At 37.3% G+C, this 23,246-nt stretch overlaps 1 protein-coding gene across 1 annotated transcript in view; it reads right to left on the bottom strand.

The window, feature by feature from the left end:
- Positions 1–1,450: 1,450 nt before the first annotated feature.
- Positions 1,451–23,246, bottom strand: part of pth2ra (parathyroid hormone 2 receptor a) — a 147,553-nt gene continuing 125,757 nt past the window's right edge. The window contains exons 11-13 of the mRNA XM_034215067.1: positions 10,928–11,063; positions 3,666–3,707; positions 1,451–2,245 (exon numbers count right to left, since the gene is read on the bottom strand). Of these exons, the coding sequence (XP_034070958.1) occupies positions 1,859–2,245; positions 3,666–3,707; positions 10,928–11,063 (565 nt within the window). The 3' untranslated portion in view covers positions 1,451–1,858. The remainder of the gene's footprint in view (positions 2,246–3,665; positions 3,708–10,927; positions 11,064–23,246) is intronic.

Genomic DNA, 23,246 nt, shown 5'->3' with positions numbered 1-23,246 from the left:
TTGTCTGGTTGTGTTTACTTTGTGTGATAGTTAGTAGAGTAACATTCAGTAAACCGACTTACCGATTTAGTAGCAGTTAGTTAAATCTAGTGATCTGTGAGGTAAAATACAGTTTTTGTACATAGTTTGGTGGCCTTGAAGAGAGGCAACATTGTTTTCAGGTGAATTCTAACAAAATAATGTTTAGTTTTAGTTGACAGTTGATTACAAAAACAAAACGGCACATCAAATAGTTTTTGAAAACATTAAACATTTATATTCAGTTATCAGGGTAGTGGGAATGGAGGAAAATGAGGGAAATTAAAGGGAAGATAAAAACAAATAGCACAGAGAAAAACAGCCTTTATCACATACTGTATATGTGATGTGCATGTACAAAATAAGGCATGTACAATAACGATCATCTTTTTACAACAAGAAAGGCATTCAATGTACTAACAAACACACATGCACAAAGCACACACATCACTTTTAAGAAGCCACCAAATGAAGCCCTTCACAGAAGTCACAATAGTTGATTGCCAAAAAAGTCGTCATTTAAATGCTGCATTATTGTTGCATTTGATGGGCCATATAAACTGTTATCCTATGTTGTTGTGTCCTTGCTTGATGTTTATCTTCAGAAATGTGGGCTGACTTTCCAAGCACGCACATTGGGACACCATGACACTTATTTTTTCCAAAGCAAAAATGCATTGGGATGCATCATGACGGAAACGGTGTTCAGCTGGAATTGTAGTTAAGGCAACCAAAGAGTAATAAACTCCTTTAGATGGCTGTAGATTAAATTGTATAGCGCTTTGTGGAGAAAATGAAACCACTATGATTCAATTCACTGAACATTTGTTGGCAAAAACGAAGGTTTATCATGTCTACACATTCCAGAAGATTACCTTTCTTCTGCAGCTGTCATGCTGCTGCCCTTTTTTTATTTAAAAAACAACATCAACCTTTTTTTACAACTGTTTTCCCAATATATATATATTGTTTCAATGTTTGTTTCTAAAATGTTTGTGTGTTCTTTTGAAATACATTGAAAGGACCAGGAGTGGCTGGATCAAGTTAGCTACCTAGCTAGTAGCAAGCACGTTAGTTAGCATTACAGTCTTAGCCTTGTCATTTGTATTAGCCTTAACATGAAGAAGTAACATCAGGTAACCCAAAATGTTAAACAGTAAGAGTAGTAGTCATATTTCGTGAACCCTTTGAAGAGTACTGTCACACCGGTGTGATCATTCTACAATACACAATTTAAGCCCGGGGGAGAAATGCTAACGCTACATTAGCATCGGCGATCTTTTCTACTTCATGCTATCTGCACAAATGGTTGACATTAAACATTAAAAAGATCAGGCAGAGAGAATCAAAGGAAGGCAGGTAGACAGCTTTGCATGACATTATTCTGGACGCGTTTCATCGTGGTGATAGTGAGGGTAGACAATCCCTTGTTTAGCAAGACAGTAGTGACGGCCATCTTGGTGACGTGTGTTGTTGTGCGAGACCAGAGATGTAGTTCATTAAGCGTTTCACACAAAAAAATGTGTTACTTCACAGTTTGACAACAAAATCCAACAAGCCTAAAATGTCAACGTAGAGACGAGATTGCGGAGTTAAACAGATGTTTTTAGCGTTTCCTCATCTGTGTCAAACGATCAGTCAGCTGATATTTTCTATTTTTGAACCAAGTATACATTTTTCATAAGAAAGCTCTATACATTATTCCATATCATTTACATTCAGTCAAAGTTTCTTTGTCTTTGATAACCCTCTTTATTTTGAGTGACATGGATTGGGTTGCTCTCCAAACAAATGCACTACAAACTGTTTCCTCAGTGTATGCCACTTTTATTGAGGAATGCTACAGTGTTTCCTCCTCATCCTCAGCTGTCGCAGTCGTAATAACAACAGGCAGATTTTCCTTTAGCGAGATATCGTCCACCTGCTTGGGTCCGCTGTCCTCCGGTTCTTCAGGTATGGATGGGTCCGAGTTACTGATCACGTATCCGGGGAGGGTGGCGTGCATGCCGATCACAGCGGGATCCGTGCTCCGATAAACACGGCTTGAAACCAGCGTGGTGGAGCGTGTGGAAAGTCCCGCCCCCGCCAGGTGGGAGTGGCTGCTGGTGCTGTTGTTGTTGATGCCGACAACTACGGAGCCGTAACGATAGCGACCGCAGACCACCGGGCCCTCCCACTCAAATGCAAGGTTCCAGCGTGTCCATGTTTTCTTTATTTCTGCCTGGACCTGTGGGATGGGAAGAAGAACATCTATATCACAAATGGTATTGCAAATGATCAATAGAATACTAGAATGTATGATAGAGCATTATACAGTATGTTGTCATAAACTGGAGCAAGGGTCATATCATGGTTTTTCATACTGTCTGTGCTTATTAGCTTTTATTTGTGCTCATGTATGTGATTTTGTGTCTGTTAATGGGTTTGTAGGCAAGGGCTTTTAACTGGGCGTATGTACTTTATATGTGCTGTGAGTCAATTGTTCTTATGTGTTTTTATTCTACTCATGTGCTTTTGCCTGTGCTTTCTGTTCTTATCTGCTCTTGTAGATACACCATTATTTCTAAACCCCAAAAGCACGAAAAGGGTTGCTTTTCTCAATTATTTAATTTGTTTTACGTTTTCTTTGGTGCAATGTAATCATTTTTGTTCCACTGCTGTTTCCATTGTAGTTTAATTTGAGTTAATTGTGATTTTGTCTGTGATTGCACAGTGATTTTGTCTTAGTTTGTGAAGGAATTAACAAACTAAGACAAAAAAGTAGTTTTGGTGCTATATAAATTAAGTAGTGATTCAAATTAAGTCTTAAATCACTTGCCTTCTAGGTCTTCCCCAACAATTGAAATATTTTGAACTTGTGTTTGTCTTCACACAGAACCATATGTATACAAATGCCACCATTCATATTATAGCAGGTAGCAAACACTAGCTTGATCTTTTTTGCTGGACACAGCTGCCTACTGCTATTTATCCGCAGGTTTATGAAATGCTAACTTTGAACTGTACCCTCTGCATGGGATGAATGACTAACACAATACATTAAAAGAGTAGAGTTGCAGAGTAGGGTGTTATTTGTCAGTATAAGCTGAGACCATTTCACATTACATGAGTCATTTAGTCCAGTGATTATAACAAAATGATATTTTATGGAGCTCAAAACAAAAAAAGACATCTGTTCCATTTTGAATTAAAAACAGAGGGCTTGCCAAAGTGCTTCACAATGAACATAACATTATAACAAAATATAATATTACAAGAATAGATAAAAGGCACACATAAGAATAGATAAATATAATAAAAAACTGAAGTTTTGTGAAGATAAAACCAGCAGTCTATTCTTATTGCAAATTGAAAGCTCTTAATACAAATTTGTTCAGATAGTGGAGCGAGATCAAATGAAAAGAGCTGTCATATTCTCTAAGGCAAGAACTCGGAAGTAAGAAAAAGGAAAAGAAGCTAATGACACTTATACAAAATTTCAGCCAGAAGCTCAATTATGCGTGTCACTTATGTAATTATACCCTTTTTGAATGGCTACGTTTTGTTTAAACTACAGTGTAATCAAAGCACTTGATTCGCTTTAGTTTCTCAGTATTTTGGGTTTTACTTTGTGAGCAGATGCATTTGGAAAAAATCGATTCACTTACCTCTCCGTTGCAGTAGCAATAGATAATGGACACAAAGAAACCCTGAAAGGGAGAGATTGAATTACAAATTGGAAGCGCAGATGTCAGTGGAAGCAAGTGACAAGAAATGTCACATACAGATTATCACTACAGTTGATCAAATGTCATTCTTACAATTCACTATCTATTATCCATCAAAGATGATAAGTAGGGTAAAGGGCACCAACTATGTATTCACTTCAAACAGTGCTTATCTTATTTTAAAAATAAGAAGACAGCATTATTAGCTCCTTTGGCTGTGGCTGTTTTGACCTGTTTCACCTTGTGTTCCTGCCTCCAAGCACGATAAGAAGTTAAAGGAGAGAAATTGTGTCTTTGTGACAATGATGGGTTATGGGAAGGTGTGTGCCCATGTATGTGAGGTTTTACTTTGGTGTGTAACTGCCTTGCTGCATGTCATTGCTGGTTAGAGGCAATCAGGCAGTGGCTTTGAGAACTTAAATCAACACAGTGAACGAAAATGCATCTTAATAATAAGAATATTGCTGTTTTGATCCTCATTTAAAGCTCACCTATTATACTATATTTGAACAATATATTATAGGGCCGTATCTATACAAAACACGTCTCGAAGTGTTTTGCTCAAATTACCAAACAGATCACCCATTGTGGCCATACCCCTCTATTTCAGCTCTGTTACGAAAGTGCTGATTCTGGGTCTGGCCCTTTAAATGTAACCCGAGCTGCTGCTGGCCACGCCCCTTTCCGCATGCAAGCAGTGAGCTATGTGAAGAGAAGGCTGTTTAACGGCAGAAACTCAGCTAAACGCTGTGGTGATTAAACGCCATATTATGTTCCAAACCACATCAAGCATTATTTCTGAAACAGTATGGAGCTCAAACGCATAATAGGTGACCTTTAAGTTTACAACTAGTCAGAAAGTGTAATTTGTTTTTGAAAGTTCTATTACAATTTAATATATATATATACAACAAACAAATATTAATAAATGGTGGCTTTTTTTAGCTGAGGCTTGCAAGAAAAAGATAGGCTTGTGTCACTAATGTATGCACACATAAAAAAAAAATGTCTGATGACATTTCAAAAGCTTATCAGAGAGAACACACTGCCGACTTCCCAACTCTGGGGGAAATTATTTTAAGCTTCCCAAAGGCCAACTTTTTGGTGGAAATGGAGAAATGTGTTACTGTGCTGGCATCCGTCATGACATAATTCTACCAGCACTGTGTCGGTATCATATCACGTTGCCAACAGCAGCTCACAATGTCCAGATTTCCCCAAAGGGGGCACCATGCCAAAAGGAAGCTCAGTTGGTTTGACTGCACAAACACATTCGAGGAAACATCTCTTGTGACACTGAACAAGCAGGTGCGATGTTCACACATGCACCAATGGTGTGTGAATGTGTCTGAATGTTAGCTTCCCTGAGCAATTGGCATCTTGTATGAATGGGTGTGAATGATGAATGTACAGCGGTGTGGGGGTCGGAAACATCTGAAAAACATTATATAAAATGCAATCCATTTACTTTTTAAACAGGACTAGACCCACTGTTAACTCTGTGATGTACTACAACCCCTCACTACAAGCCTTGCACAGCTCAATATCACTGTTTCCCCATGGTATTGACTGCTGAGCAAATCAAATGTAAAGAGTATGAGGTGCTTAAAACTCACCCGATTTAAAGTCAATGTATCCCGTGGCATTAAAGGAGTCATATTAAGGTTGGTTTGTGCTGGTTTTTTTTGCACAATTTGAATTAACAGATTACATAATATACAGTATAGCAAGAGGCATAAAAAAACACTGAGCATAATTGAAGCCTCCAGCTAAATAATGTTAGAATTCACAATCTTATTGAAAATACAAGATCAATACACAAATGAATATGGTTTCATTAGTGATGGAAAACTATCTGAACTACATTGGTCATGCTCAGTGACTTAACTTGCAAACTCCTCTAGGGATCCCTTTGTCTACTTGAAGGCCTTAACTAATGCATTATTGTGCTTAAATATTTACTTCTAAATCAATGTTTTATAATTATCACACAGCAAGGAAATAAAAGAGTGTAGAAGGGACGAAAGGTCAGTAGAGGTGTTTTGCCCCATGGTCTCTTTTCAGGTTAGTCCAGCACTGGGTATTGCTGACTGTGTATCTTTATTTTCTTGCATAGGGTTATAGTTTATAGTAAAGCTTTAACTTCTGATAAAAGTTGACTTCAGTTTTATATAAATATTGGATGTATATGACAAAGGAACACTCTGATCTAGGACTAATCTGAAACTGCAACCAAGGATTAATTCATGTTTTTTAAAAGTCTCAGTCTGGGCACATATGCGAGTGGGAGCGATAATTATAATCTTTTCATCAAGTCACATGCGGTGTTCTTCACTAGGTTATTTGCATCCCTGCAGGATAAAAGACAAATGCGGACAGCAGTCAGACTCTTTCTTTTATGTGGATTAATTTACATTTGGCTGAGATGGGTTACAAATTAAACTGTGAGAAGGTTTGCAAATGTTATAGCCTTGAGAATTCCTGCTCTTACTTGTGTCGTCTTTTCGTCAAAGCTTTCATCATATTTAATAGTGCCTCAGTTCAATCATGTAAATGGTTCTCAATTATTGTTGAGTTTGTCTCCTTAGCTTCCCTTTTACATAACCATGCAAAGTCTCAACACTGGCACAACATTGACATGGCATGCAAGTGAAAAATGATGTATTAATTACCATACTTTGAATACAACCCGTTTGCTATCAACAAATACTCATTCAAAGCATTTCATATATAATTTGCCTGCCTGGTTGATGTTCCGCAACACTGAATTTTCTATAATGTTTGATGAATTCTTCTATTAAACTTGCCATACATATCTGAAGTACCAGTTAGCCTGTTGGCTGCAAATATTGTTATTGATTTGTCAGAATGGCTACAGTTGCTAGGCTACCATCATCCATGTAATCAGAAACTATAAAATATTAGATTATTTATATAAAGCTCTTTGTTGCCAAACATTGTCAGTTAAAACGGGAATTTAATAATTGGGAAATATGCATCAAGACAGTCAGATAATGAATTACTACTTAAGCCACAGCTGCCGAGGAGATGGCAGCTGTGGATATTCTGAGTCATAGAGAAATACTATTAGCCGCATCCCTCTGGAGAAGAGTATAACATTGGAGAATTTGTCCTTACAATTCAATCTGGCTTCGTAAATTTAGCATCATGAGCTGCAACATAGTCGGTCATTGTTGTTATACTAAACTAGAACGGACATCATTTCAGTAGAAAAAGGGTTTCATGTCCTCAAGGGTTCCAAATGGTGCGTAGTATTTGCATCTGATTAAAAGTGTGAGGCTTTTAGTCTTTGGATCCAAACAAAATTAAAATAATTTGAATGTAATCAAGTATTGTCCAATGCAGAAACAAGTAGTTATTCTAGCTATTAAGAGCGTCAAAAAGCAGGTTACATATGGTTCCAAGACATATAATATGTAACCAATCAACAATTTGATTACGATTAGAAATAACAAATATATGTGTAAAATAAACTTTAAATCCATACAATGCAAATGTTTGTTTGATGCAGTTGATAATTTATGTATTATATATTATTTTCACACAGGTGCAAGGCCATTGTCACCGGGCACATCCCATGTCTGTGCAATTAAGTCTGGTTGTTCATGCTGAGATGGATAGATGATGCATCTGAGCATATTTCTGTCACACCAGGCGGCAGAGTGCAATTTAGGCATTACATTTAGCTTCTGTTGTCTTCTGTTGGCCACCATCACAAAGGCTAACAGAATCGTTTTTTGGCTTTAATTAGCAGATACCCACACAGAATTCTCCATCACCACAAATCCTTCTCTGTTCAGTTTCCCTCTGTTGCCCTGACATATCATATTTAAACTAGAACATACCTAAATACAAATAAAGGTTTACATTTTGTTGATTTAAATGCAGCTGTCGAATTTGAGTGTTGATGGAGCACACATAATTCTCGCTAAAATCTAAGGTTAAAATAAAATAACACATACATGACTTTACAGACTAACTTGTATTCTGTTCACATTGGAACCCTTTTAAAAACGGATTAACACTCATCTCATTTAGTCATTAAAGATAGTCAATATGAGTCATGCTTCCTGTTTGTGAAGACACCACTCATTGCTTTTAAGTTCTCTTCAGGATTTTGGCCGATTATCCATTATCCTAACTCCTTTCCTCAAACATAGCAGGTGTACAAATGACTCGTACATTTCACTTCAAGCACTCCTTGTATAGCCCACTACTCTTGCTCCATTAGACAGACCCCTTATCAAATAGCTTGCCTTGATGGACACTGCCAGCATTTTAAGAAACATGTTTCTAATACACTGCAATCTGATTTATCAATATCTGTTCAATCTTATGCCTGCACTTTTATCATGGGCACTGATAATATAAGAATCGTTTTTTTCCATTTTAGTTTTCAATGTATGTGCTGTCACGGGAAAAATGAAGATGGTTGACAGTGAACAGTTTTCAAAAGATTGACACTTTCTGAATATTTATGTATTATGTTGAGAAAAAAGTAATAAGCCATGCAGTTCCCGACCAACAAAATAATGCAAGTAATTTGTATGTTAATGTGATTTTTAGGAGAGGCATAGCAATTTGATGGAGAAACGTCTAGTTATTGGTTTATATTTATATCATCACATACATACAAAATACAGCTTTCCTGATCTTTTTGTTCCGTTTCCATATTTTTCAAGAACGGTATGTGTATGAAAGCTTGTTATTATTTGTCTTATTTGGTTGGTGATGGAACATTTTAAGAGACCCTATTATGCTTGTTGGGTTTTTCTCAATATATAGGTTTTTGTGGAAGTAAATAGTTTGCAGGTTTGCAAGGCTAAAATCCTAAAGTTCCCTCCTGAGGGAGTTTCTCTCCCACACTCTCCCCCCCTGCCTGAAAAGCTTTGACAAAACTATTTTGTTTACTTCTTTAATATGAAGACATCACTATGTAAGAGAATGTATGAGACAAATAAAGCACTTTTTGAACATTAAAGCATGTAAACATGTCAGGATACAGTAGATGCATAACATTCAAATATGGACCTGAAAATGAGCATTTTATGTGCTATTTAACTTTTGATCACAAAAGTTCCGGAAGGTTAAAACAGACGGTATATAAATCAAAATACTCAGATGGATCAAGGCTCTATTTTGTTCCTAGATTCCTTTATGCATTGTGTCTTAAGTATTTTTACAATCCAAACTAAACTTACATTAAAATCAACTGATAATTCCCTTGGCCATGGACAACCAACATTCAGGATTTGAACACCATGAAGATTTGCATTTATATATTGCTTTTGGAAATAAACTTTTCAGCAATTGTTAATTGAATTTACTGTTAATGTATGATAAACACACTTGTGGTCATAATTAATGACACAAATGTAGCTAATTGATGAATGAACAATGTGCAAAAACCAATCATTTGACCTGAAAACATAAGAAGCGCCAACAAGCTTGTTAAAAGTGTGAACAAACTACAGTATCATCTGCAGAATTTAAAATGCAGAAAATGAAGAATACTGTTGACTTTAAACCACAATTTCCTGTGATCTAAGAAAACAAATGTAAGATGGATGGATGTTCTCCATGAACAAGTTTGAATTAAATGAGCAATAGCTAGAATGTGAGAATATTGTTGGCTCCAGTAGTGTCATTTCTATTTAATTTCCCCACGGAATTGCTCTTTTCCTGATTAATTTCATACATTTAAGGCAATTTAAGGTCAAACTGAGATTATGGTCATTACAATATCTCATTACTTTAGGGAAGGAATATAGACTCAACACTGTCAAACATGTTTCATATGTCAAGGTAGAAAATAAAGAAGGATTGGATATGAAGTATAATTAAGTTAATATTTAGAAAAGGTCAAGCCTGAAGGTGTTTTGAAATTGCTCACTTAAAAGTCATTATGAAGCTGCTTCACCGAATAATGAAGTGCAGTCTTGACTCAGACAGCCACATGCAGAAGATTACAATGTTAATGAGCAGTGGGAGACATAGAGTATGGTCTGATACTAAATTGACTCTCAATTAATTGATCAGACACCTTTTTAACAGAAATGATGTGCATATGAAGGGTTTTTAATGAGGGAAACCAACTGTATATTATAAGAGGAAAACTCTATTTACAGTACATGAGTATGACTTGGTATATCATGTCTGATCCTGCTTCCAGTGCTGGTGCATCTGTGACATCAATGTTGTGGTGGCTACCTCTACCTCAAAAAGAGTTGGTGTTCGTATAACAATGAAAAAACGAACAAAGCAGATTTTGAAGTATTAAGAGGGTTTTTTAACATTATCAGCAAGATAAAATAACGGTTTTCTAACTGGAGTCTGGTTACTTTAAGAAGAGAATAATGAGTTTTGAATCAGCCATATCATCGTAGTTTAAAATGACAGCAACACTGATCGAAGTGCTCTGCCCCGTAACTGTCCAAGTCACATTTTATTTTCCATTAACGAGTCTTTAAACACTGAGCCCAAACCACATTGCCTTTAGTGTTTACTTCCTGTCTGTCTTCGTGTGCTGATTTTCTGACATCCAGCTCTTTTACCTATTTCCTTCTCTTAAGCTCATTTCTTGTTCTGGTTTTCTTTTCTTTACTGGTGACACTTTAGCCATAATGAATCCTAAGTTTTGTGCTGTCCAAAAGTGTTAAAATGAATATAAAAAAATGGACCGGACTTCTTTCTGCGGATTGATATGACTGCACATGGTCCTTTGATCAGAGCATCCCTAGTGGTGGTCTGCTATCGGAAAAGACCACTGAATGTCCGTATTGAACATCAGAATCGAGTATTCAACCTAGCTGTATGATAACGAACACTAGTTAAATACATGTAATTTAACTGAAACTTTTATCCAAAGCGACTTAAATACAATTCAATACAGGGGCTGGGTTCGAACCAATGACCCACACAATGCTCCCCATAGTTGCATATTAATTGCATGATTGAAATGTTGATAAACTGTATATTCACAGCAATTGGAGTGGTTACTATACTGATGATGAAATGTGCTTTAAATGACATGAATTCAGTGTACTACCTGATCTTTGAATGTGAGGACCAACCTTGACTTAGCATGCTTGCGTAAGCACTTCCTGAAGGTTAAAGGCAGACTTTTCACATAACTTCAGCCACCAATGAGCAAGTGTTATTAATTAAAAAGAAGAGAGTACCTGAAAGGAGTTGAAGAACAGCTCACAGTACATGCGGACTTCCCAGCTCAGGCCCTCGATTGTATACGGCCCCACAAAGATGATGTAGTGGATGCCAAACACCAGCACTAGTACAAGGGTGGACTTTGCCAGTTTCCTGTAGAGACGTAAACACACAGGTAGTAAACACGTATACAGGGCAGTGCTGACTTGCTTTGGATTTGTGTGGTTTTATTGGTGAGATAGAGACTAAGACCAATGCTTTTTTTTTTTATTATGCTGCTTCCAAAACGTATTCGTTCAGAGAAGACACTGGAGAAAATGTCCAAAATACACATTTAGCTGTTTCTTTGTATGTGCCATTTATACCCATCAGCCAGCGGGTATTATTTACCTTAAGGAAAATGCAGTGATTTTCGTGCTATTGATCTCGCACATAAACATAAACATGACGTGTTGCTATAGCAACGCCTGTTGTTTACTTCGGTTCCTTAGATAGATGATAGATAGATAGATCGATAGAGAGACACTTTTAGCGATATTTTATACTTCATGCTATCTGCACAAACTGCACAAAAGTCCTCCAACTCATACGACCAAATAGGTCGATTGCTCAGCAGCTTATTACGACCTATAGTCACGTTTTAAAGTTTAACACCTCTAGTGGTCGTGTAAGAAACAACAATTTGCGGCAATTGCAAACGCTCCGGAGGGTCGTATATTCACAAATAACCCTCTCTGGAAAATCCTAAATTGTAATATAGTTTGGCCATTAAAATGCTTTTTGATTAGATGTCTAGCGAGAAGTGTATATTGTACTTGCGTCAACCCTCACCGGGTGAAAATAGTATTTCCGGTCTTGAAGTTTCCATAATAAAACCGTATTCCCCTCACTGTCAAATGATTTAACAGTGATATACATGTATGCCGTACTCATCCACTAAAAAACATCAGTTTATCCTTGTTAACCCTGTGTTCTAGTATGATAAATAAAAGAACATTGTACCTTGAAAATCAATGTATTCTAATAGCGGGTACATTTTACCCGTTGTCGGTTTTAGGTATACAGCGACCCCTGGCGGTTCTAGTGTTAAATAATCATTTTTTAACAGTGATATATTTCATTGTTGGACCCTAAGCTGTCAGGCTTCAGAGTTTTTATTTATTTATTTATATTTTATAGGCCAACAAATCGTTTTATGTTGCTTCCATAAAATATATTCTTTCAGAAGATACAGGGGACAATGTCCAAAATACACATTTAGCTTGTATTTATCTACATGTATGTGTTTATCATCCAGATGTCTCCTTAATTCAGAGAATGCCTCATTTTGTAAAAAACAAACAAAAACAAAACAAAAAACCAACAGAAACAGGAAAAACTTTCTAAATAAAAAAAATAAAACACAACAATTAAAGCAAAAATATACGTTACTTAATGTTAGTGATAAACTGGTGAAGTTTGGGTGATATTATTTTATTGTTTTACCCTTTTTAACTTTTAACATCCTGAAAAATACATATTAGTTGTTTTCTGATATGCTGAGGCAGAGTTTGATGCATGTCATAGCCGTCTCTTGCCCCAACGCTTCAAATATGGTCGTACTCTGTCAAATGAAGGTATAAATGCAGAAAAAAAAATTAGTTATAACAATGACAAATCCATGGCATGATTTATTATTAATTATTGAAGATGATGGTAACAGTACATTCAATATCACTGGGAGGAAATTATAAATAACTGAAAAAAACTAATAAGACACTGTAACATATATGATAAAATCTGACGTCAATTATGCGTAATTGTCAGCCAGTTTAAAACATATCCCTGCATAGCAATGCACTGCACTCTTTGGCATATTTTCCAACATGCACCAACAGCACTTGGCATATAATACTGAATCTAATAAAAGTTTAAAATGTATTTGGTACTTTCCTCAGTGACAGACATGACGTGCTTGGTGTGATTTAGCAAAAGTATAAATTTAAATGTGTGAATGTAATTATTAATGAATATTAATTAAATAACAAATGAGTTGTATGGAACTGTGTTGATGGCTTCTAGGACCCTAGATAATCAGATAACTGATGTTTTATTTGTATAGCGAATTAAGCTCACATTCCCTCCACAGGAACATAACTCGTCCTTGAGGGTATATTTTAGAAGTTTCGCTCTGCAAATACTAGACTGGGACAATGAGGTACAGGATATTATTTTAGCATTTGTGGCTTAGCGTTAGGGGAATCTGCATTACAAATCCTGCAAACCAACTCTGCGAGTTTATTTCCCAAAGCCTATCACAGCTTTTCGGTATTTTGCTGATCCAGCAAGCTTATTCACACATCTAATTTAAAAAGTGACAGATGTTCAAATTTGTGTTGTTAAAATCATTTTCTTCTCTAATGACTTTTATCCAGATGCATAGGTAAAACATATTTTTTGTTGAGGTGTTCTACATTATTAGGTAGAACAACTTTGTGTTACTCCACATTTGTGGTACAGCTTTAACAAACAAAAAAGAGAGCATTTGTATTACTGTTTCTAATATTCCAATCATTTCACATCAAAAGGTACTTGCAATCAAATATCTCGAGTACAATATTAACACACTTCAGCAGTAGGGATGGATACCGAAACCTGGTATTAAAGGGCACAAGTGTGTTTAGTAGTGTTTTTGTTTAAGGGTGGCAAACACAAACAATCTGTCCAAACATCTGGCGAGATTGCACCATATTCAGGTAGAGAAATGCACAGTTTTCCGACTTCCAAAACTGGTAGTTCTGTTGCCCCATATCGAGTACCGGTACCACTTTACGTATATTATGTATGCTAGCAGCCTTTAAACCATAAACGGAGTTCAATAAATTACAGAAGCGTGGGTTGATGATTAATGATAACATTTGTTTTTAATTTCCATCATCACATTAGTCTGTTAATATTTTACATGAACCAAAGTAGTTATACACATACCACTTCAATCTCATTAGTATGCATAGAAAGTGACAGGTCACACATCCAAGCCCCGCCCCCTTCCGCCGGAAGTCCCGCCCCCACTTCCGGTTTTTCAAAATAAAATTAAAAAATATTTTAAAAATGATAAAAATAAAAATGCTGCCCCTACCGGTCGCCCCCACTTCCAGTTTTTCAAAAATAAAATTAAAAAATATTTTTAAAATGGCAGTATTGACTGCAACTTACAAATACTTGCAAATAACATGAAATATACAACCATATATTTTAAAAGTAATGTCTCAGCTCTAAAGAGCAAGGTCCCGCCACCTAACCACTTCCTGTGCCCCTGTATACAGCAGTATTGACTGTAACTTACAAATACTTGCAAATAACAAGAAATATACAACCATATATTTGTAAAAGTACTGTCAATCTCACTAACTCTCTCTCTCTCGCTCTCTGCTATTCTCTGCCGTGAAAAGTTTGGTGAACAGTCAAGACAGGTGTGGGGACCATAAAACCCCCAGACATCCTCTGCGGGACAAATGGTGGGGCGATGGGGAGGGGACACACACACACACACACGCGCACACACACACACACACACACACACACCCACACACACACACACACACACCCCCCACCACTCACCCCTCATCTGTTAGGGTTAGATAAATAAGAGCCATTCGTCTTTCTCACTCTTCAATATTTTCTCAAGTCGAGAGAAATGGCCAAGAAACGTCTTGATATGGGTGTAATCTGCGAGACACCGCCACCTAGTCACTTCCTGTGCGCCTGTACACAGCAGTATTGACTGCAACTTACAAATACTTGCAAATAACATGAAATATACAACCATATATTTTAAAAGTAATGTCTCAGCTCTAAAGAGCAAGGTCCCGCCACCTAACCACTTCCTGTGCCCCTGTATACAGCAGTATTGACTGTAACTTACAAATACTTGCAAATAACAAGAAATATACAACCATATATTTTTAAAAGTACTGTCAATCTCACTAACTCTCTCTCTCTCTCTCTCTGCTATTCTCTGCCGTGAAAAGTTTGGTGAAACAGTCTGAAGACAAGCTAGGACACGTCATAAAACCCCCCGACATCCTCTGCAGGCAAATGGTAGGGCGATGGGGAGGGGGGAACACACACACACACACATTTAAATTCAGAGGATGAAAAAGCAGAAAACATAACTTGTTTTGTAAAACGGTCAGCACGTCAGTTTCAAGAAAGACGTTTGCATACATAAAAAAGTGTATCTTACAGTTCCTTTTGTGAGAGAATTACACACAAATCTGCAGAGTGTCACTAAAAAGTTGTAACACAGGGACTGACATTCTGTATGGGGTTTCACACGGACACAAAGTCTACTTCATTATCTACTTTTGTCAGCTTTTATACACAAAAGTGTATCTTTCAGTAACTTTCTCAGAGAATTTAAGCATAAATCTGTCAAAGATTCTTAACGAAATCTACTTCATTATCTACTTTTCAGCTTTTATACACAAAAGTGTATCCTTCAGTAACTTTCTCAGAGAATTTAAGCACGTCAGTTTCAAGAAAGACGACAATAATTAGTAGTTAGACATTTTGGAGAAATGTTCTCTGTCGTTCTTAATGCAAAAACAAATCATCTCTACTCCCTTTGGGTGAAGTCCAGGAATGTTCTCGGGGGGAGTGGACACTTGCTGTTACATGGCATAAAGCTTCTGCAGTGTGCCAATAAATGTATAGTTTCCCTAAAGCTCCATACATTTACACATATTGACTAATGACTCAGCACATGAGGGGTAAATACAAAACAAATCTAAATATCACCAATTATTCCAGAATGTGACTAGAATAGAGTCTAGAGAATGGACCCAGGCTTTGTCTTCAGCCATCAACTAAATAGGGGCGTGCTTTTTTTTTTGAATCACCAGTATGTTACTCACCATTGAAGACAGTGTTGAGGGGGCAAGCAAAGTGTACTCAGCGGCAGATTGCATGGAAGCAGAAAGGCCTGGCTCAGACACCATGTCTCCAAAGGTTGACAGGGAACTTCCAACCAGTTCCATCACCTGTTTAGCTTGAGGGAATTTAAACACCATTAAAAATATGGATTACAGAAAAACAATATATGTAGTAAATCGGGTAATCATTAATAAGGGGAAAATGTGCAAGTCTAACCTGAGTCTGGCATGAGCACTTGATCAATAAGGTGGATGACAATGTCCTTCTTGAGCACCATCTTGATGCCATTGACTGTTAAACTCTCGCCATCACAGCCTTGAAATCAAAGTAACGCTTCTAAAAACATATATTTTAGAAAAGTAATGTTAGTCATGTCAAGTTATCAAGACTGCTGTGTTTCATCGAAACAGTGTACAGAGCAGAAAGGGGAACATTTGTCGCCACATTAACATACCGACTCCTCTATCAGTTTTTGCATACATAAAAAGTGTATCTTACAGTTCCTTTTGTGAGAGAATTACACACAAATCTGCAGAGTGTCACTAAAAAGTTTTACACAGGGACTGACATTCTGTATGAGGGTTTCACACCTGAGCTGCTGGGGGGAGGGCGTTGAAAAGGGGGTGAGTATGTTTTGGCTCTCTGGTGTGTTAAGAGTCACAGTCTTAAAGAAAAATCTGGTCAGAAAAAGTACTTAACTTTCTACCAGTTGTAAATTGTCTTACATATAAAAAAAGTAAGAGACTTGAAACGGACGATTGAAAACAGAACGAGTAGTGACCCCTGTGTAAACAGAATGGCTGAAGTTTGTAAACTAGAAGACATTTTGGCTATCGTGCGTTCTGGCAGTACTATCCCCGGTCATTGGGAAACGATTGTAAACGAAACATTTAAAGTGGTCCTGGAATCTTCATTTTCCGAAACATTCTGTAACATTATCTCAGAAATGAAACAAACATCAAAAGTGTATCATGTGCTCTCAGTGTATGCTCTGTTTGTAGATGTAATGCATCTCTGTGCAGAAAGCAGCATACACATGAATATTCTGACTGAAGTGAAAAAAACTCCATCACGATATCTCCAGTCATATGGGGAATTCTAAGCTGGAGACGGTCCTGCGGATGTTGCAATCAGTATAACTATTTGATTTTGGGTGTGAAAAATAAAAAAGTGTTTTTTACATTTAAAAACTGTTGTCTTCATTATAGCAAGGGGGAGCGTGTCTGATACATGTGTATTACAGTCCTTCTTTTGTGTTTTTCAGTGTTTTTCTGTGTGTCTGTGTGACAAAGCACAAATCATTTCAAACAAACCCTGAATCAAATTTAGAGAGGACCATTAAGAATCAGATTCTTAACAAAATCTACGGACACAAAGTACTTCATTATCTACTTTTCAGCTTTTATACACAAAAGTGTATCCTTCAGTATATTTTTGAGAGAATTTAAGCATAAATCTGCCAAATGTTTCAAAAACTGCCTTGTTTCACTGAAATAGCCTCAAAATCACAAACTGCCATTAAGAGTCAGATGCTTTTACGGAATCTAATAAAACAGAGTATTTTCTACAGATGACTCCTCCCACTCAACGCAATAAGTACCATCCCATTCAGCAAATCATATAAAACTAAGGACCCCCACTAAGACGACCGTTGAAAGTAGCCATGAATCTGAGAAAAACCAAGTCTGATATAGCCTCCCCTTATTATCACCAGGATAACGGATATGGGCTTAATGACTGGATGTTACAAAGTAAGGGGGAGGATGTTCCCGAAGAAGAGCCCTCCTCTATATCATATCCATGTAAGGTCTTTAGGACAAAAGAGGACCACGATAACATGACATATGAAGAATATCTTTCTTTAAAAGAGGGTATTATAGATAACCTTGATAGAAACAGTATATCTCATACCACTCGCCAAGATCGCAAACGACAATTAGCAGAAAAGAAAAGAAAAAGTAAAGAAAAACGAAGAAAAATGAAAAGGAGAAGAAAAAATGAAAAGCAAACGCAGAATGCGAATGAAAAGAAAAGGACGGAAAACCAAAAAGACAAAACGAAGGAAGGTGAAAAGAAAAAGGAACAAAGTGAAGAAATGTAATGGTGTTGTTGAGTCATTACCGGATCATAATAATCTTATAGATCATCTACCGCTAACCGACTGCTGCGAATGTGTTGAACAAATACCAAAAGCAATGGCAGAGCTTTGCTTCAATATAATGAGAGAAAAAGCACGATACTGTGGAATTGCCCAAATTGGTGACAGTGCCAGAACATGCATTAAAAGACTGTTGGAGGATCTCTATTCTAGTATCGGTTGTCATTACATCGAAGGATATGCCAAAACGTGTGACGACATAGACAAAGCTTTTGAAGACAATTATATGGTACCTGTCCTTACAGCTAAACAAATCCTACGCCAGGTATTCAACAGACCACAAGAAGCACAAGAAGCCCCAGAAAGGATTACATTCAGAGCTAATAACGGTGAAACCGAAGAAGAAGCAAAGCAGATTATAATCGTTGCGGGTGAAAGGATAGAGAATTTGCATGTGATGTTAATGCATTTATCTGATATAAAAAATGCATTCGTTTACTTCCAAGAGACCCCTAAACATCTACTTGGGCAATGTGAATTGAACGATAAACCGATCACTGTCAATGAAACGCGGAGAGAAGCAGCAGTGCAAATCGTTAAGTCTATTACCTTGTATGCACTACGGCATTAACTTGGTCAAATGTAATGTGTTTTTATGAAAGTGTGTTGAATGTTGTGTTTTCAATTAAACAACCATTACAAAATGAAAATGTGTTTTTTTTTTTTTTGCTCTCATATATAGTATAGTATTGTAAACGAAACATTTATAATAAATCTTCGACAGGCTGCCACACAGCCTACAGTCCGTCACCCCGACCCTCAGTATGTGCACTAAAGAATGGGCAAAGATTACGGCTTTTTCGGTTTTCTAACCACCATTAGGCGTCTAAAAAAGAGTTGGTTTTACTGAGGCACCATTTTTTTTTTGCACGTAATGGATGTCCTGTGGTGCTGGTCAGTCAGAGTTGAATAGGCCTGCGTCAGGGGTTCACACCAAAAGCCATAAAGGAGTCTTTTGTCATTGATGAGCGAGGTCATCTCTCTCCTCCACTGGCCAATAAACTTTCACATTCTCCACTTTTTTATGATTTTGTTTAGCTCACGGACCCCAAACAAAAGTGCAAAGAATTGAATTAATCACAGGGAAATGAATAAAGGATTAATTTGCATTGATTTTTGCTCCACCACAAATGGAGTCATTTTCTTGACCATAAGGACCTGAGATGTGCACCAACCTGGTGACCAAATACAAGAAGCATCTGACCTCTGTGTTGTCCAACAAGGGTTTCTCCACCAAGTACTAAGACATGTTTTGCAAGGGGATCAAATACTTATTTCCTCCACTATATTTGACTCTTCACTTGCTGTAACAAATATGCATTTCCTCTCTGTGGGACGAATAAGGGTATTCTGATAATTCCTCATACATACTCCTTTAAACCATTTTTTAAAAGTTAAGACATTCAATGGTAACCTTGTTAACAGAAGTGGCAATAACAGAGTGATTTATTTATTATGCACTTTTTTTCCTGCAGGTGTGGCTTGAGGAAGGAACACAACGGCGGAGGAAAATGCCACAATGTCAATGGGGGTACATGAGCCAACCACCTTAGGTATAAAGGCAGGGTTGGGCTTCAGCAACACTCTCGTTTGCCCCGGGGCAAACTGAGTGCACGAAGGATGTACAGGCAATAAGGCTGTAAAACTCCTGAGCTCTGTGAAGTGTTTTTACTTATCTTTTTATGTCTTGAGTATATTGTATGTTGCATTATTGGAGAAGCTTAGGACCCAGGGTGAGGTTTAGGGTTTTCATTGCCTAAACAACGCTGTTGTGCATACATTATGTCAATTCAACATACCAAGTTGTATTGACATAATGTGATGAAAACCCTAAACCTCACCCTGGGTCCTAAGCTTCTCCAATAATGCAACATACAATATACTCAAGACATAAAAAAGATAAGTAAAAACACTTCACAGAGCTCAGGAGTTTTACAGCCTTATTGCCTGTACATCCTTCGTGCACTCAGTTTGCCCCGGGGCAAACGAGAGTGTTGCTGAAGCCCAACCCTGCCTTTATACCTAAGGTGGTTGGCTCATGTACCCCCATTGACATTGTGGCATTTTCCTCCGCCGTTGTGTTCCTTCCTCAAGCCACACCTGCAGGAAAAAAAGTGCATAATAAATAAATCACTCTGTTATTGCCACTTCTGTTAACAAGGTTACCATTGAATGTCTTAACTTTTAAAAAATGGTTTAAAGGAGTATGTATGAGGAATTATCAGAATACCCTTATTCGTCCCACAGAGAGGAAATGCATATTTGTTACAGCAAGTGAAGAGTCAAATATAGTGGAGGAAATAAGTATTTGATCCCCTTGCAAAACATGTCTTAGTACTTGGTGGAGAAACCCTTGTTGGACAGCACAGAGGTCAGATGCTTCTTGTATTTGGTCACCAGGTTGGTGCACATCTCAGGTCCTTATGGTCAAGAAAATGACTCCATTTGTGGTGGAGCAAAAATCAATGCAAATTAATCCTTTATTCATTTCCCTGTGATTAATTCAATTCTTTGCACTTTTGTTTGGGGTCCGTGAGCTAAACAAAATCATAAAAAAGTGGAGAATGTGAAAGTTTATTGGCCAGTGGAGGAGAGAGATGACCTCGCTCATCAATGACAAAAGACTCCTTTATGGCTTTTGGTGTGAACCCCTGACGCAGGCCTATTCAACTCTGACTGACCAGCACCACAGGACATCCATTACGTGCAAAAAAAAAATGGTGCCTCAGTAAAACCAACTCTTTTTTAGACGCCTAATGGTGGTTAGAAAACCGAAAAAGCCGTAATCTTTGCCCATTCTTTAGTGCACATACTGAGGGTCGGGGTGACGGACTGTAGGCTGTGTGGCAGCCTGTCGAAGATTTATTATAAATGTTTCGTTTACAATACTATTACTATATATGAGAGCAAAAAAAAATAAAACACATTTTCATTTTGTAATGGTTGTTTAATTGAAAACACAACATTCAACACACTTTCATAAAAAACACATTACATTTGACCAAGTTAATGCCGTAGTGCATACAAGGTAATAGACTTAACGATTTGCACTGCTGCTTCTCTCCGCGTTTCATTGACAGTGATCGGTTTATCGTTCAATTCACATTGCCCAAGTAGATGTTTAGGGGTCTCTTGGAAGTAAACGAATGTATTTTTTATATCAGATAAATGCATTAACATCACATGCAAATTCTCTATCCTTTCACCCGCAACGATTGTAATCTGCTTTGCTTCTTCTTCGGTTTCACCGTTATTAGCTCTGAATGTAATCCTTTCTGGGGCTTCTTGTGCTTCTTGTGGTCTGTTGAATACCTGGCGTAGGATTTGTTTAGCTGTAAGGACAGGTACCATATAATTGTCTTCAAAAGCTTTGTCTATGTCGTCACACGTTTTGGCATATCCTTCGATGTAATGACAACCGATACTAGAATAGAAATCCTCCAACAGTCTTTTAATGCATGTTCTGGCACTGTCACCAATTTGGGCAATTCCACAGTATCGTGCTTTTTCTCTCATTATATTGAAGCAAAGCTCTGCCATTGCTTTTGGTATTTGTTCAACACATTCGCAGCAGTCGGTTAGCGGTAGATGATCTATAAGATTATTATGATCCGGTAATGACTCAACAACACCATTACATTTCTTCACTTTGTTCCTTTTTCTTTTCACCTTCCTTCGTTTTGTCTTTTTGGTTTTCCGTCCTTTTCTTTTCATTCGCATTCTGCGTTTGCTTTTCATTTTTTCTTCTCCTTTTCATTTTTCTTCGTTTTTCTTTACTTTTTCTTTTCTTTTCTGCTAATTGTCGTTTGCGATCTTGGCGAGTGGTATGAGATATACTGTTTCTATCAAGGTTATCTATAATACCCTCTTTTAAAGAAAGATATTCTTCATATGTCATGTTATCGTGGTCCTCTTTTGTCCTAAAGACCTTACATGGATATGATATAGAGGAGGGCTCTTCTTCGGGAACATCCTCCCCCTTACTTTGTAACATCCAGTCATTAAGCCCATATCCGTTATCCTGTTGATAATAAGGGGAGGCTATATCAGACTTGGTTTTTCTCAGATTCATGGCTACTTTCAACGGTCGTCTTAGTGGGGGTCCTTAGTTTTATATGATTTGCTGAATGGGATGGTACTTATTGCGTTGAGTGGGAGGAGTCATCTGTAGAAAATACTCTGTTTTATTAGATTCCGTAAAAGCATCTGACTCTTAATGGCAGTTTGTGATTTTGAGGCTATTTCAGTGAAACAAGGCAGTTTTTGAAACATTTGGCAGATTTATGCTTAAATTCTCTCAAAAATATACTGAAAGATACACTTTTGTGTATAAAAGCTGAAAAGTAGATAATGAAGTACTTTGTGTCCGTAGATTTTGTTAAGATTCTGATTCTTAATGGTCCTCTCTAAATTTGATTCAGGGTTTGTTTGAAATGATTTGTGCTTTGTCACACAGACACACAGAAAAACACTGAAAAACACAAAAAGAAGGACTGTAATACACATGTATGAGACACGCTCCCCCTTGCTATAATGAAGACAACAGTTTTTAAATGTAAAAAACACTTTTTTATTTTTCACACCCAAAATCAAATAGTTATACTGATTGCAACATCCGCAGGACCGTCTCCAGCTTAGAATTCCCCATATGACTGGAGATATCGTGATGGAGTTTTTTCACTTCAGTCAGAATATTCATGTGTATGCTGCTTTCTGCACAGAGATGCATTACATCTACAAACAGAGCATACACTGATAGCACATGATACACTTTTGATGTTTGTTTCATTTCTGAGATAATGTTACAGAATGTTTCGGAAAATGAAGATTCCAGGACCACTTTAAATGTTTCGTTTACAATCGTTTCCCAATGACCGGGGATAGTACTGCCAGAACGCACGATAGCCAAAATGTCTTCTAGTTTACAAACTTCAGCCATTCTGTTTACACAGGGGTCACTACTCGTTCTGTTTTCAATCGTCCTCATCACCACACTTATTAAAAGGGTATTGACTACATTCTGATCAATATATACAGAGCGTTTTGCATAGTAGTTTCCCATTTTTATTTTACTTTAAAGAAAAAAGTCCCTGGCTTCAGTCAACTGCTGGTTATTAGTCTTCTTCTTCTCCCCCCACTCGGCATGGATCTTTTCAAGTCTCTCCTTGAGGCGTCTGCAGTTTGTGATTTTGAGACTTTTTACAGACACTCTGCAGATTTATGTGTAATTCTCTCACAAAGGAAACAGTAAGTCTCTTACTTTT

The sequence above is a fragment of the Gymnodraco acuticeps genome, unplaced genomic scaffold (assembly GCF_902827175.1).
Source record: "Gymnodraco acuticeps unplaced genomic scaffold, fGymAcu1.1, whole genome shotgun sequence".
NCBI lineage: Eukaryota > Metazoa > Chordata > Actinopteri > Perciformes > Bathydraconidae > Gymnodraco > Gymnodraco acuticeps.
This window is presented reverse-complemented; position numbering and strand designations above follow the sequence as displayed.